The sequence below is a fragment of the Musca domestica genome, unplaced genomic scaffold (assembly GCF_030504385.1).
Source record: "Musca domestica strain aabys unplaced genomic scaffold, Musca_domestica.polishedcontigs.V.1.1 18, whole genome shotgun sequence".
In the NCBI taxonomy this organism is placed as follows: Eukaryota; Metazoa; Arthropoda; class Insecta; order Diptera; family Muscidae; genus Musca; species Musca domestica.
The window spans coordinates 7,120,976-7,136,485 of NW_026712238.1; the positions used below are offsets into that span (position 1 = coordinate 7,120,976).

At 36.2% G+C, this 15,510-nt stretch overlaps 2 protein-coding genes across 2 annotated transcripts; one reads left to right on the forward strand and one right to left on the reverse strand.

Annotated features, from left to right (window-relative positions):
* Positions 1–10,205: 10,205 nt before the first annotated feature.
* On the reverse strand, positions 10,206–10,863 carry LOC101901420 (Invariant surface glycoprotein). The gene is made up of 2 exons (XM_005183379.4): positions 10,430–10,863; positions 10,206–10,370 (listed from the first exon to the last, which is right to left on the reverse strand). Exons 1-2 carry the CDS (start codon positions 10,782–10,784, stop codon positions 10,357–10,359), a joined length of 369 nt encoding a protein of 122 aa, XP_005183436.1. The 5' UTR covers positions 10,785–10,863; the 3' UTR covers positions 10,206–10,356.
* A 3,561-nt stretch (positions 10,864–14,424) lies between these two features.
* Positions 14,425–15,014, forward strand: LOC105261800 (uncharacterized). The gene has a single exon (XM_011294180.3). It carries the CDS (start codon positions 14,447–14,449, stop codon positions 14,978–14,980), a length of 534 nt encoding a protein of 177 aa, XP_011292482.2. The 5' UTR covers positions 14,425–14,446; the 3' UTR covers positions 14,981–15,014.
* The last annotated feature ends 496 nt before the right edge of the window (positions 15,015–15,510 follow it).

Sequence of the window (15,510 nt, forward strand, 5' to 3'; positions counted from 1 at the left end):
CACGATATCGTATGGCCCCATATAACGGTACCCTCTGATATTCGGTTTTTTTTGAAAATTTTCTAATTCTTTCCAAATGGTGGAGGGTATTCAAAGTTCGGCCCGGCCGAACGTACTGCTTTTTTACTTGTTATACCCTACAACACAATGTGTTGGGGGTATTATAAGAATAGAAGCCTATTTCTTTTGGAGATGATCGCCAAATGTTTAGGGGTTGAAATGGACCAAATACTGAAAAAATATCGAATTTTGCAGTAGCTATACAGGTCGCAATTATAGACCAATCGGAATTTCGTATGTAGCTAGAGTTTAGGCCAAGGAAGAAGCCTACCAATTTGGGTGGTCATCGGATAATATTTAGCGGGTAAAATAGACCATATCTTTTGTGTTGAAAAATTCAACATTTTTCATTAAACCGCGAATATTTCAAATCCCGGCGAAATCAGGAAGCCATGATAAGGTTACTTCTGACCTTTACATTGATGTTAACATCCAACAAATCGGATATATAGCAAAATATGTGCGATATATATGTCTATCAAAGAAGATATGCTTGAAAGATCTCTTATATGTCGAGAACGGCTGAACTGATTTCGACAGCTCTCATTAATTCAGAATGGCCTCTTGGCAGGAAACAAAAAACGTCTAAAAAAAATCGCATGAAAGTATCTCTCTAAAGATGAAAATATTGATTTTGTAAAATTTTCTCATATTTTTTCAATTTTGTCATATTTTTGGCATATTTTCATTTTGAATTAAACATTTGGTAATATTTCTACAGTTAACAAAACTAAGTAGTTAGGATATCAGGATATCATATACAGATTGCATTTATGGCCCGATCCTTACGAAATTTTGCATGGGGATAAGATGAGGGTCGGAATAGAAGCCTACTCTTTTTGGAGATGATCGCAATACATTTAGAGGTTGAAATGGACCAAAAAACTGCAAAATTGTCAGCTGGTCGTAATTATCGCCCGATCCTCACGCACATTTGAATGGGGGTTACCGGACATTGAAAAAGCCAAGCAGTTTTGGATGGCCATCCAAAAATATTCAATGTGTGAAATAGTTTGCCAACTTTTGTAGACAAAATACGAAAATGTCCATTCTCTTGGAGAATTCACAAATACAGGAAAGACGCACTTCTGACTATTTCGTTAACGCTGATTTCGTTGAAGAATATAGTCAAATGTCTGTAGCTCATATAGATGCGTTTCAGTCAAAAACCAATTATAAATGTTAATCTTTTGCCACTTCTGAGAGGTTATAGGTCTTTGGGAAATATTGGTTCCAGATCTAGGAAGACCAATTAAGTGCAACATCTACCAATAAATTGGAAATGAGCAAATTAGTTTAAGTTGCTATTATTCGAAATTTAGAGAACGAAACCTGATGGTTTTCTTTTATTATTTGTCACAATATCTTGTGCAATTCTTTCGAGTATCTCGCCTATATAAACAGTATCGTTTATTATAGTGTTGTAGGGTATTCAACGGTCGGCCCCGCTCGACTGTAGCCTTTGCTTACTTGTTTTTTTTTTACTTACGTCATATCATATTTTTATGCGATTTTTCTATTTTTATTAATTTTTTTTTTTAGAAAACCCCGATTCCTAATTGGTGAGAATTGTTAGAGTCAGCCCAGCCGTTCTTGAGTTATAAACAGCCTAACTAATGCGTTATCTCAGTTATCAGCATCGCTGTAATGGTCAGAAGTGGAATAAGAAATATTCACGGTTTAATGGAAATGTTTGTATTTTGTTACATATCAGTTTTACCCACTAATTATTATTCGATGACCATCCACATTGGCTGGCTTCTGCCCTCCTACAATCGTGACAAGAAATGCTTCTGTTTTGGTCCCTTTCAAGCCCAAAATATTTTGTTATAGTTCCCAAAAATAAAAGGCTTATATTCCACCACAACCCATTTTTGTGCAAAATTTAGTGTGAATCAGGTCATTATTGCGACCTGTAGCGTAATTACAATTTATCATGGAGCCAATAGATACGCCTGAGAAGGGAGTTAAGAACAGGGGAGAATTCTAGCATTTTGGATGACTGTTGGATTATATTTTGCTGTAAAATAGATCACAACAACTAACAGCACGACAGAGTGCGTAAATATTGGGCAAATGCCCCATGTCAAAATGCTTAGGGTAATATCTGGACAGTGTTCCGTGACATAATTTCAAAAGCGAAATCTTCCTAAATGGATTTGGACACAAGGGGGCTTCTAGCATATTGTAGTGTTGTAAGGTATCATGCTATGGTCGGCCCCGACCGACTATAGCCTTTGCTTACTTGTACTTTTTTTAATTTTTTGAGTTTTCACATTCTAACGCTTACTTCTCTTCTGTTCTCAACTGTGTAATACAACAAAACAAATAGATTGTTATTTTTAATTAAATTTCACACTGGACAATACACAAAGGCTATTTGAAATTATTTTCTAATTATTTCAACGCAGTAATTTTGTGTAATAAAATAATGAAGTATGATAATTTTAAACAATTATTAAAAACAATCTAATTGACTTTTTGTGATGCCAAAAAAAAAAAAAATAATAATCTCAATTGAATTAGTGATTTCATTTCATTCAACAATTAATCTAAATAATTATCAACTTGACAAAAAAAAAAAAAAAAATAAAAAAAAAACAGAAGCACACAACAAAAATCTGCAACAATAACAACAGCAGCAAATAAATAGAATGTGATAATATAGCGGCTACTGTGAAAATATGAATCTCACAAATTGTTTACAAATCTATTAAATAAATAAAATGTTTGTGCTATACCTATGTATAAAGAGATGTTGGTACATAGTAATATTTTTGTCAAAATTAGATTGAGTTCGGAGATGGGCAATATCGGTCCACCCTTTTGGTACCTCCCCCACGAAAGATCGAAATTTTCAAAATATATCTTTTCTGCTATGCAAAATATATATTTTTGCTCCAACCTTTCAAATCCTAAAATTTGCATCAGTTCTAGGTCAGGTGCGAAAATGGACAATATCGCTCCACTCCATCAAGTACCTCCCCCAAAAAGGGTTAAAATTTTGAATAATTATAACTCTCATAAAATGTGATGAATGAGTCCGATTGTCTTCAAATTTCACACATCCCCACAGAGGGTCAAAATTTTGAATTATTATAACTCTTATAAAATGTGATGTAAGGATTCGATTGTCTTAAAATTTCACGCATCCCAATGTTTTTATAAACCCCAGATCTGGTGTTAAGATGGAATATGTCGATCGACTCCTTCTGGTAGCACCCCCACAAAAGGTCGAAGTTTTAAATATCTATTAAGCTCATAAAACGCGAGATAAACATCCGATTTCATTTAGACTTGGTACATCTGAATATTTCTATCAAAACAGGATCTGTTATAAATGTGGTAGAGATCAGACCATTTCTTCTGGCAACCCACAAAGGGTCAAAGTTTTGAATAACGAAAACGTACAAGATGAGATAAAAAAACTGCAACAAAGTCAAACGCCATAATTTTTCCATTTTTTATTTAAATTTTATTGAATGAAAGCAAAAAATGTCGGAAATAGCATCAAATTTTAGAATAAGTTTAGATTTATCGAATTAGTCACCATTGCCACGAATTATGGCCTTCAAATGGCCAATGAAACCGTTACATGCGACGCGGGTTTCGATCAAGTCGCTTCTTTACTTTTCGAATCATTTCTCCTGATGTTGCTGTTTTCTTCCGTCCACTTCCTTGACGTCGGACTACGCTACCAATGTCACGGTAACGAGAGATGGTACGAGACACAAATGATTTATTCACATTTAAATGCTGGAGTGCTCTAACGTTTTCCAGTCAAATATTAATAAATTACACCATCACGCTTGAATTCCATCACGAATAACTTTTTTTTCTGGAAAATTCTCACCAAAATGCTTTTGTACGCTTGTAAACAATATAATGAGTGACACAGGAATAATTTTAACAGCTGTCGGACGAGTGGCTTAGAAATGAGAGCAGTTTGAAGTTGGTTGCATTTTTTTTATCTCACCCTGTATATAAAATCCGAAATAAGCATCAGGTTCTCTTTAATTTCACACATCTAATTATTATTTGGTACCTCCATGAAGCTCATAAAAAGCGAAATTAACATACGATTCCATTCCAGACTTGGTATATCTCAAAATTTCCATCAACACAAAATCTGTTATAAAGATGGTAGAGATCGGACCTACCTCACATAGGGTTCAAGATTTTGGAAAGCAAAACAATACGAATCCAACTTTCTTCAAATTTCACACATACAAACATTTTTGCTAACACAAGATCTGCTGTGGAGATGATATATATCTGCGAAATCCTTCCTCAACCGCAAAGGGTCACAATTTCCAGTAATTTTATCTGTCATAACTTGCGAAACTAGTCAGCGATTCCTAAGGCGAATATGGAATTTATAATTTTCCATAAAATTGGATATAAATGCTTGATTTTCTTAAAATTTTGCCCATACCAATACTATTATCTGTATTAGATAAAGTGTGAAAATGGAATACCTTGTTCGACTATATCTGGTATCTTACGCACATTTCAAAAATTTCTAAGAAATATCACATGTCTCATATAAAGTGAAGTCCAATATGGTCCAAACCAGGCACGATGCAATATTTATATCATATTTAGGTCCGATACGAAATGGAAAATATTGGCCCATTCCTTGGGAACCTACACCATAGAGTTAAGTTAGCGAACATTAGCTGATATGGCTGATACATCTGTCGGCAAAACAAACTTATACTTTTTAACTTGTTTTATTTATTTTCAATTATCCACTATTTGTGTTTATTATACAATAATTTGATTTCCATTTTTATTTTGGTGTTATTTAACTAATTATGAAGTATGAAATAATTAAAAAAAAAAAAACTTAATTCTGTTTTGGTCAACCACGAGCAACATTTTTAAACCGGCTGCCAAATAGCTACTGTTTACGATCTCTCATCTACACTCGAAAAATGTTGTTAGCAAATGTTCTAAGAGCAAGGTCAACTTGTTATTATAATGAAGTATTCTCACCAACTAAAACACTTTCGCATGCAATATCTTTGCCATTTTTATATTCAGAAGATTTCCAGCGAAGTTAACAAAATCATAGGCTATGAAATCAACTCGCCTAGCATTTAATTAAATACAATGACTTTGTCACTGCTGCTGTGTCTTACTTTAAATTTATATTCGCACTGAGTACACGCTTAGAATACAAGCGAATAGCAATAACAAATGATTTATTGTTGCAGAATGTATTTTTTATATCTTTAAATGTCTTATTTTAAGATTATCTAGTAAGTGCAAATCTATTGGAGACTTAAAGTTCGGTGAGATCGAACTTTTTATACCCTCCCCAATATACAGGTGAAATGAAAAAACTGCAACCAAATTCAGACTGCTGTCATTTGTAAGCCACTCGCCCGACAGCTGTTAAAATTATTCTAGAGACAGCTCATTATATCATATAAGCATTTTGGTGAGAATTTTCCTGAAAAAAAAAGTTATTCGTGATGGAATTCAAGCGGATTTCTTTATATTTGGCTGGAAAAACACAAGTGGCTATCGTTAGAGGACTCCAGTATTTAAATGTGAATAAATCTTTTGTGTCTCGTACCATCGCTCGTTGCCGTGAAACTGGTAGCGTAGCCCGACGTCCAGGCAGTGGACGGAAGAAAATAGCAACATCAGCAGAAAAGGTTCGAAAAGTAAAGAAGCGACTTGATCGAAATACGCTTGGTAGTGGCCGAAAAATGGCTCGTGAGCTGAACATATCGCAATATTCCATTCGGTAAATGTTGAAAAATGAGCTCTGGGTAAAGCCATTGAAATTCCAAAAAGTGCAAGAATCTACACCGCAACAGAAAGAAAATAGACTCAAAAGAGCTAAATAGTTGCGATGAGAAAACATTCGTTGTCCAGCAGTTTGTAAACAAACGAAATTATCCTGCTTGCTTGCCAAAGAGGTCAGCTGAAAATGTGCACATCCGGTTGGCCACAAGAACTCAAGCGCCGGCCATGGTGATGTTGATGGTCTCTCACCGCTCGTATTAATCGACCGTGGCATCAGAATAAATGACGAATATTATCGCGAAAATATTCTGGAGGGTGTACTAAAGCCTTGGGCACGCAAACATTTTATCCGCAGACCTTGGACACTCCAAAAGGACTCAGCACCATCACAATCAGAACGCAGCACCCAAGAATGATTACAAAATGAGGTTCCTCGCTTCATTTCCAGCGCACAATGTCCACCAAAATATCCGGATACCAATCCGTTGGACTATTGTGTCTGGAGTATTTTGAAAAGCAAGGTTGGCACTAAAAAATACCAAAATGTGTCGATCACCTCAAGCAAGTGCTTCGCCGGAAATGGGCCAAAATACCGCAGAGCAACATTCGGGCAACGTGTGACGATTTCATTGGCCGTTTGAAGGCCATAATTCGTGCCACAGGTGGCCAATTCGAAATCTAAACGTATTCTAAAATTTGATGCTATTTCCGACATTTTTTGTTTTCATCCAATAAAATTAAAAAAAATGTAAAAATTATGGCGTTTGAGTTTTGCCTTGTTAAGGCGAAGATCATATGTTTTATGATTTATGTGTTTGTTTTCTCTTTCGAGACGAGCTTAATGATCTGAAATTTGCAGTGAAAAGGAAAGCCAGATAGACACTATCACACACTCACCACTATGCGACGCGTTTCGCCGTTGGTTAAGCGGCTCATCAGGCATATTTGGTGTGGATGATGGCTTACAAAGGCCGTTCTGTGGAAAGTAGTATATATTTCGAACTTATTGCAAATTAGCATATGCGAATTATACACTAGAAACTCTCCAGGTTCGACTCAAGTTCTATTGGCAGATATTTTTCACAGCAAAGTTTTGTTTTTGTAGCGATGGATTTTTTGTCCACAACAACTACATTGCTTCCAATGCATACACTTGTTTTTAGTGCTGCTTTAGGAAGACGGGTTAATGGCTCTGAACGTAGAGACGGCAACTTCTAGATTTTGTTGCAGTTTTTTATCTCAACCTGTATTTGCATACATGTTGTCAAAAAAAATCCTAAAGCAACATAAAATCTCGTAACCTTTGTTTGTTTTGTTTTATAAAAAATATTTCTTTTTTCATAAAATTTATCTCTTCTCTATCTCCACCCCAAAGAAACCAAATACAAAATTTTCGAAAAAAAGTCATATTTCCAAAAGGGCTGAACTAAAAAAAAGCTATGATCTCTTGTGGGATTAACTCCCTCACAGTCGCATTAAATTGTACAGTGTCTCAAATATAGGTACGAGTGTACTTATTCTGATTGTTTCTTTGTATGTTAACAATTTTCAGATGTAAAACCGGTTATTTTAAGTTTTCTGTATGCATTCATTATTCACTTGTGCCGTGTTTTGATTGTCAATCATATTATTAGCTTGTTAAACAGTCAACCCTGACTATATGAAATTCATGTATTCTAAATGTTTAATTAACAAAATATAAATATTTATTTTGAAGCCATTCTTGGTCGACTCGGACTTGTGGCTTGAGAGGTTACCAAATAAGCCTTATAACGATTTTAAATCCTATATCACTTTGGACAAAATCTGGTTGGTTCACACGATGAATATCGTAGGGACTATTTGATTGGATTCAAACTAGACACATCGTAATATATATATATATTATACTATGATAGAATTCGACAATGGGAGGGAACTCCCAGAAACAGCCCTCTGGTGCATCTCTTAATAAAATTTAAAGGGAAAAACAGTTAAGAAAATAAAAAAGTCAGTCGGAGTGACTACTGTACCAAATATAATAACTATATTGTGTATTGTATGGCTTTCAGAGGACTTGGCCATTTGGTGCACAATAAACGTGATATAAGATAAAAAATTTGGCAGAGGTATTTCTGAGCTGTGGGAGTGCATATTACGAATTTGGGGTGCATATTACGAATTTTAAAGGACTTAAACACCAAGTGGGATGAAACACATATATGGAAGCTATAGCTATATCTAAAGCAATTTTTACCCAATTTATATATACTTCTATGCTATAGTTGGTCGATATAAATCTGACCCGCTTACAAAAAAAAATCAATAAGGTTCTACTTTGGACCAAACAGGTGAAGTGCGCATAATTTAATTTCACAATTATGGCAACCTGTACCTTCCTTAGAAAAATACATGTATAGGTGGACGGAACGACTCATATCTGTCCAAACTTAGGTCCGGTCAGGTGTGAAAAGTAAACAAGTATAATATAACATTTAATACCCTCCATTATTTAAGAAAATTATCGGGACTGAATATTGGGTTCACTTCCATTTGTATACCCTCCACCTTGGAAAGGAGGGTGTATGAACTTTGTCATTTCGTTTGTAGCATCCCTAAATATTCGTCGTAGAATAAAATTCTAAGTCGGTTTAACGATGTCCGTCTGTCTGTTGAAATCACGATACAGCCCACATTATTTGACGTAGAGCAGAACAATTTGTATTGTGCTTTGGGATAGCCCCCATATAACGGTACCTGCCGATATTCGGTATTTTGATGATTTTTGCCACATTTTTTCACGATTTTTTTTAAAAATTGGTATTTGCGGGTCATAATGGATTCTAGCTCGCATGGCGAAATATTGTATGTATAGGTCCACGTTTTGGTATAGTCCCCATATAACGGTACCTGCCGATATTCGATATCTTGATAAAAATTGGTATTTATAGTCCATAGTGAGTTCTAGCCCGGTGGCAGAACATTGAATATTTAGTTCCACGTTTTTCTATAGCGCACATATAACGATACCCACCGATATTCGGTATTTTGATAATTCTAGTCCTATTTACCCAAGAAATTGTTTCGCATTTGGTATTTTAGAAGATTGTATAGATGACAATACCTAAAGTATAAAATTTTCTATAGAGGTTCCCATTTTGCTACGTTCCCATATAACGGCCTCACTTACTTTATGGTTTTTGGTTAATGTTGCTGAAATCACAAAAATTCCAAGTATTTTGAGGTACCGCTATATGGGTTATATCAGCAATCATGGACCTATTCCAGCAGTTTCCGTTAAAAATCTCCGAAATCCGTTGAAAATGTTGGTGAAATCTTTGAAATAACTAATATCCGAAAGTAAAGATATGTAGGGGCTATAGTAAAAAATTTACCCATATTAAAAATGTTCTGCCACCGGAGCTAAAACGCGTAACGAACTCTGTACTAAATTTAAAATATGGAAATATGTCATCATTAATATACCTATCTGGAGAACCGCCAAATACAAAAAATCTGTACCAATTTTAATATAACTTGCAAATTTATTTTGGAACCGAATTTCGTCACTATCTACGAATTTAATTGGAACCGGACATCCATGTCGGCCGAAAATATATATGAGAGCTACATACAAATCTGATCTGATTCCGTAACTCATTTTTTAAAAGGTCTTCCAGAATGAATTCTTCGATTATTATAAATATGTAAAAGCTCTTCGGCAATACCTCGAGATTTTTAAAAAGTATTTTGTCGAAAAATAATAAATTCTTTAACAAAAATTTTCAAGGACTTCATGTAAAAAATCGGGAGAATGTCCTGGCTTTTCATATATATATTTTATGTGCTTACACGTAAATAGATATGTAATGGACCACATCATGAGGACATTTATCTATTTGCAAATCGACTGACATTTCCTAACTTATTATGTCCTTCCCCATGTTTGAATTACTAAAAAATATTTTTTTTAGCTCACTTCAATTCCCTATAGATTTTACTGTTATGCGGTATTGCCTGTTGCGATTTCATTTAGGCATTCCATTGTTGTTTGCGTTAAAAGTCAACCGTGTAACGAATCTTGCAAAACAAAGGCTGATACAGGCATTGCTTTGTTAAGTTGTTAATAGCATGGGCGCTTCCTTCCCTATGTAATAAATAATTGATTGCCGCTGGAAGTTTTTTTTGCGTTCTGTTTTATATTCCTAAACCGGTTATTCTAGATGCCGATGGCAATGGCAGGTGCAATGCTCAATGCATACAAATGCCAATGAGGGTAAACAACATTATTTGCCAACTAATTGTCATTGTCATCTCTTCTCGTATAAATTTCTTCGTTATACTTAACCTTTATTGATATCCCTGATTTGGAGCACGCAACACACACACACACTTATACACAATAATTCTTGTTTTTTTTTTTTCTTCATTTTATTTATACCAAATACACAAAAGAAGAGAATTGAAAAAATAATAAAAAACTAAACTAACAAAATAACAAATTACACCTTGTTACGGCACCGATTTCTGTAATCCATCACTTGGCCACCAGGACAATCACGCCCCTGATACTGCAAAAGGAAACGATCGTCAAAACCCTCGGGTACGGGTGGTGTTTGATTATGCTCACCTGTGCTGGATTTCGAGGCATCATCGTGGCCAGGTATGGGGGCCAATGGCACCTTTTCGGTACTTGTTACAACGGCAGCGGCGGGAGCAGATGCGGCCTCGTCACCATGTTTCTCATCACTGTCGGTGAGTTTGTGTTTCACCTCATCGTATTTCTGGGCCACGGTACTGCCGAATTCCTTGGCCTTGGTGGCCACTGTGTCGGCATAGGGTTTCAGGGTGCAGCCGGCATTTTTAAACCAAGCCGTAACTTGTCCATCTTTTTCCGGATCACCACAATCTTTTTTCTCATCTTCGGCTTTGGTGGCGGACAACAAAATCAAAGCCAAAAATGTCCAAACAATCAAGGATTTCATGATGAAGAGTAATGGTACTTTACACGATAAATAAAAATTAATAAAAATTGATGTTTCTCCACTAAAGAGCTTTGAATAACTAAACTTTGTTGTTCGCTATTCTGATCTGTTTGGCCAAACGCACCTCTGTTGTTGTTAAAAAAAGAAAAGCCAAAAGCTGTGATTTGTTGTTGAGTTGCCCTCTCTCTCTCTCGTAGTCTCTCAAAACTCTGTTGAAAAAGCAGTGAAATAAATAGAGGACAGTGTTGCCATTTTGGGAGATTTTGGGAAATTGGTCGTTTAGTTTGGTTTTCTACCAATAGACTGATTTTTTATTCACCGCTCCTTCCATTCAATAGAATTTGTATACCCTCCACAGACAGAGTAGGGGGGGGGGGGGGGGGGCGTATATTACGTTTGTCATGCCGTTTGTAACACATCGAAATAATGATTATGAACCCTATAAAGTTTGTATATTCTTGATCCGAGTAAAATTCTAAAACGATCTAGCGATTCTGTTGTAATCTCGCTAAAGTCGAAACGAATTAAGATAGAATGCTACAATCTTGCACAGATTAGTCTTTGGCCTGCAGGTAGGCCAAGTTCGAAGATGGGCCATATCAGCCCCCTTTAACGGTACCCCCGATGTTCGGTATTTTGATAATTTTAGCCACATTTTTCAATAGATTTGTCTGGAATCTGATGTGTTAAGTTCTTATTATGCACTTATCAATCTGACCAAGAATTGTGTAAATAGCTCTACTATTGCCTATACCGCCAATGTAACTGTACCCGCAGATATAAGGCATTTCAGTGATTGTAGCCATATTTTTCAATAGAATTGTCTCAAATTCTGCAGATGAAGTCAATATCGCGTACTTTACTTTCCTAGACAACAACAGTGACCCGAAATTAGAACCATTTAGTACTTTTCGACTTCAATATGAAATTTAGGGATTCCTGTTCCATACATTCACTCCATACCAAGTTCAGTAATATTTAGTACTTTTCGTAGAATTTTAGAACTCATTTGGAAAATCGTTCCATATATCAAGCCTAGATACCAACAGACATCGCAATATAATATTTTACGGTTTCAGCCTTATTCCTTCACTTAATTCCACATTTAGTTCAATTTAGTAACTATAGTATACATTTTTAAACCCATTTCAAAATCTCAAACTCAGATACAGTGACATCGCTATCATATCTCAGCTCTATTCTTTCACCCAATGACAAATACAGCACCATTTAGTACTTTTCGTACAAACTTAGGTGGCATTTCCAAACCACAGCCTAATCTCAACCACAGATACCATAAATATAAGAGATATCAAACTTTAGAATTCTACCCCAATCCCTTCACCCAAAACCAAAATTAAGTACCATTCAGTACCTCTCGTACAATTATAGTACACATTTCAGAAACCATCTCCACAAGTCTAGGCTACACATGAAAAACGAACCTAATACCAAATTTCAGATTTCAAGCAATCAATTTGTTCACCCAATACCGAAATATACCACATGTAGTACGATTTAGTACTTCTTGTGCACTTCTAGTAGACATTTTCAAATCCCCTTCTTTATCACCCTAAACCTACCACCAACAGGGACCCCAATACCAACATATTTAAATTACCAGCATCTTTCGTCCACGCTAAACAGAATTGTACCAAATTTAGTTCGATTCACTACAGTTCTTAGTACATACAGGGTGAGATAAAAAACTGCAACAAAGTCAAACGCCATAATCTTTATTTTATTTAAATTTTATTGAATGAAAGCAATAAATGTCGGAAACTTTAGAATAAGTTTAGATTTGTTCGAATTGGCCTTGAAACCGTCACACGCTGCCCATTCCCGGCGAAGTGCTTGCTTGAGGTGATCGACACTTTGGTATTTTTTAGTGCCAACCTTGCTTTCCAAAATACTCCAAACACAATAGTCCAACGGATTGGTATCCGGAGATTTTGGTGGCCATTGTGCGCTGGAAATGAAGCGAGGAACCTCATTTTGTAACCATTCTTGGGTGGTGCTGAGTGCAATGGTGCCAGTGCTGAGTGCAATGGTGCTGAGTCCTGTTAGAATGTCCAAGGTCTGCGGTCCAAGGCTTTAATAAACCCTCCAGAATATTTTCACGATAGTATTCGGCATTTATTCTGATGCCACGGTCGATTAATATGAGCGAGAGTGGCTATCGGCTCTTCTGGTGGCCAAAACCATCACCATGGCCGGCGCTTCTGGTGGCCAACCGAAGGTGCACATCGAGGACAACGAATGTTTTCTCATCGGAGCGGAGAAAACCAAATTCGACAGTTCACCACTTTCGGCCAAATGAAGCAACTCTTTAGCTCCTTTAAGTCTATTTTCTTTCTGTTGCAATGTAAGTTCTTGCACATTTTGGAATTTCAATGGTTTAACCCCGAGCTCATTTTTCAATATTTGCGAAATGGAATATTACGATATGTTCAGCTCACGAGCCATTTTTTCGGCCACTGCGACGCTGGTTTCGATCAAGTCACTTCTTTACTTTTCAAACCATTTCTGCTGATGTTGCTGTTTTCTTCCGTCCACTTCCTGCACGTCGGGCTACGCTGCCAGTATCACGGTAAAGAGCGATGGTACGAGACACAAAAGATTTATTCACATTTAAATGTTAATTGCTCTAACGATAGCCACTTGTGGGTTTCCAGCCAAATATAAAGAAATCACACTATCACGCTTGAATTCCATCACGAATAATTTTTTTCTGGAAAATTCTAATCAAAATGCTTTTGTACACTTGTAAACAATATAATGACCAGTCACTGGAATCTTTTTAACAGCTGTCGGACGAGTGGCTTTGAAATGACAGCAGTCTGAAGTTGGTTGCAATTTTTTCATCTCATCCTGTATTGCCCTTCTGCTAACTTGATTTAAGTTTGAAAATAATATTAAGAGGTACCAAGTTTGAATCAAATCGGATGCTACAGGATTAGCACCAGCCAGACAGACAGAAGCACACGTCTAGATCAACTCCAAATGTCCTGAAACGAATTTTGTCTACAGGGACCTAGGTTATAAAACTGTTATTTCGGTGAGGCACGTTTTGGCCATTTTAAGTGATATATACCCTCTCAAGCTATTTGGCTCAGGGTATAAAAAAAACGTCGATGGGAAGCTGCGGTACATCTAGCTATCGGATGAGAAAATTTTCCTTTGATTAATTGAATTAATCGATTAGTCAAATAATAATAGTTATTCGGTTCATGTAGCTCCCAAATGTATGCTACGCACATTTGGGATACCTTCTCACAATAATAAAAAAAACTTTTGTTCTGGATAAAGTCTATAAGAATGCATTCTTAGCAGATATTTGGGTCACATTTGTACATAGGTGATGTATGTGCACACGCAACAAAAAAGTGGAAGAACCAGAACAAGTTTTTTTTTTCCATAGACAGACGTTATGAATGACAAATGTAGCAAAAACGTCGATACTTTAGCACCAAAGAAGACAACCACATTGGACAAGAAGCCAGGAAATTACAAATGGTCCATCATCATCATCTGCAGGCTATTGCAACATCAGGTAGGTGTCGAATAACAGTCAACCATACGGGTTCGGACGTTAAACATCTCTTATAGAAAACATAAAGAAATTATTTACAACATTTTAAAAATTAAATAAATTAAGAGCCATGGCATTTCTTTCCTATTACATTGTGTTGCAGTTTTTGATCTCGTCAAACGTTTTCGATTGCATTCAAGGTGCCGCAATAATCTGTGAAAATGACAGTTTTATCAAAAAGTCCAATGATTTTGGTGACAAATTCGCCCATAATATCTCACACATTCACATCTCCGTCGAGACGGAGACCAACGAAAATGAAGTGAACAAATTTCTTCATAAAATCCAATGTACCCTGGAGAAGGCCAAGCCATGGATGGATGAATTGCAACAGGAAGCCAAGCGTTTGGAAGAAGCCGCCAAGTTGCTGGAACTTGGTATTATAAATAGTTTTGGAGCATTTATTGATAAATTGACAGAGGATGAACCGCAGAAGCCATCGCATACTGCTCTCAATGCCACAGTAGCTGGCAATGGGGATAATAGTTCCACAACAACAGCAGGTGAATTAGCAATAACAACAACAACCGAGGAGATATCCGAATTTTTGTGCCCCGAAGGATTTATTGCCGATCATAATGGTATTTGTGAACGTATTGAATAAATGCAACGAAACATGTTAGATATAAATATAAGTTTTAAAGTCCGACAAAGGTTCGTAAATAAAATTTCATTAAAATGGAGATATTATGGAAATGAGTGACGTATTTGTTTTGTTTCTTTTTTTTAAGAAAAATGTAGTTATACCCTGGACCATTCTATGGAGGGTATATTAGCTTTGTAACTCCTCGAAATACTCATGACGGACCCTACAAACTATATGCATTCTAGATCAGCGTATTCGCATTCTGAAGATGCGGTTATAAGTCGTCTGTCTATCCGTCTGTCTTTCGAACGAATTGACATAGAAGTCTAAAAATATACTCACGTGTGTAATTTGGCAGTAGGCATGTTAGGTTTGTAAATGGGTCATGACGGTCTACGTTATCGTACAGCCTCCATATAACAGTACTTCCCGTTATTCGGAATTGTTTCAAATTTCGTATCTGAAGACTTTATTGGGCACTACAACATATGACAACAAAAAAAAAACAAGCAAAGGCTATAGTCGTGCTGGGCCGATACAACACTACA

Coding starts and splice junctions, on each gene's coding strand:
- LOC101901420 (XM_005183379.4), bottom strand. CDS start 10,784: ATGAAATCCTTGATTGTTTGGACATTTTTGGCTTTGATTTTGTTGTCC.
- LOC105261800 (XM_011294180.3), top strand. CDS start 14,447: ATGGCATTTCTTTCCTATTACATTGTGTTGCAGTTTTTGATCTCGTCA.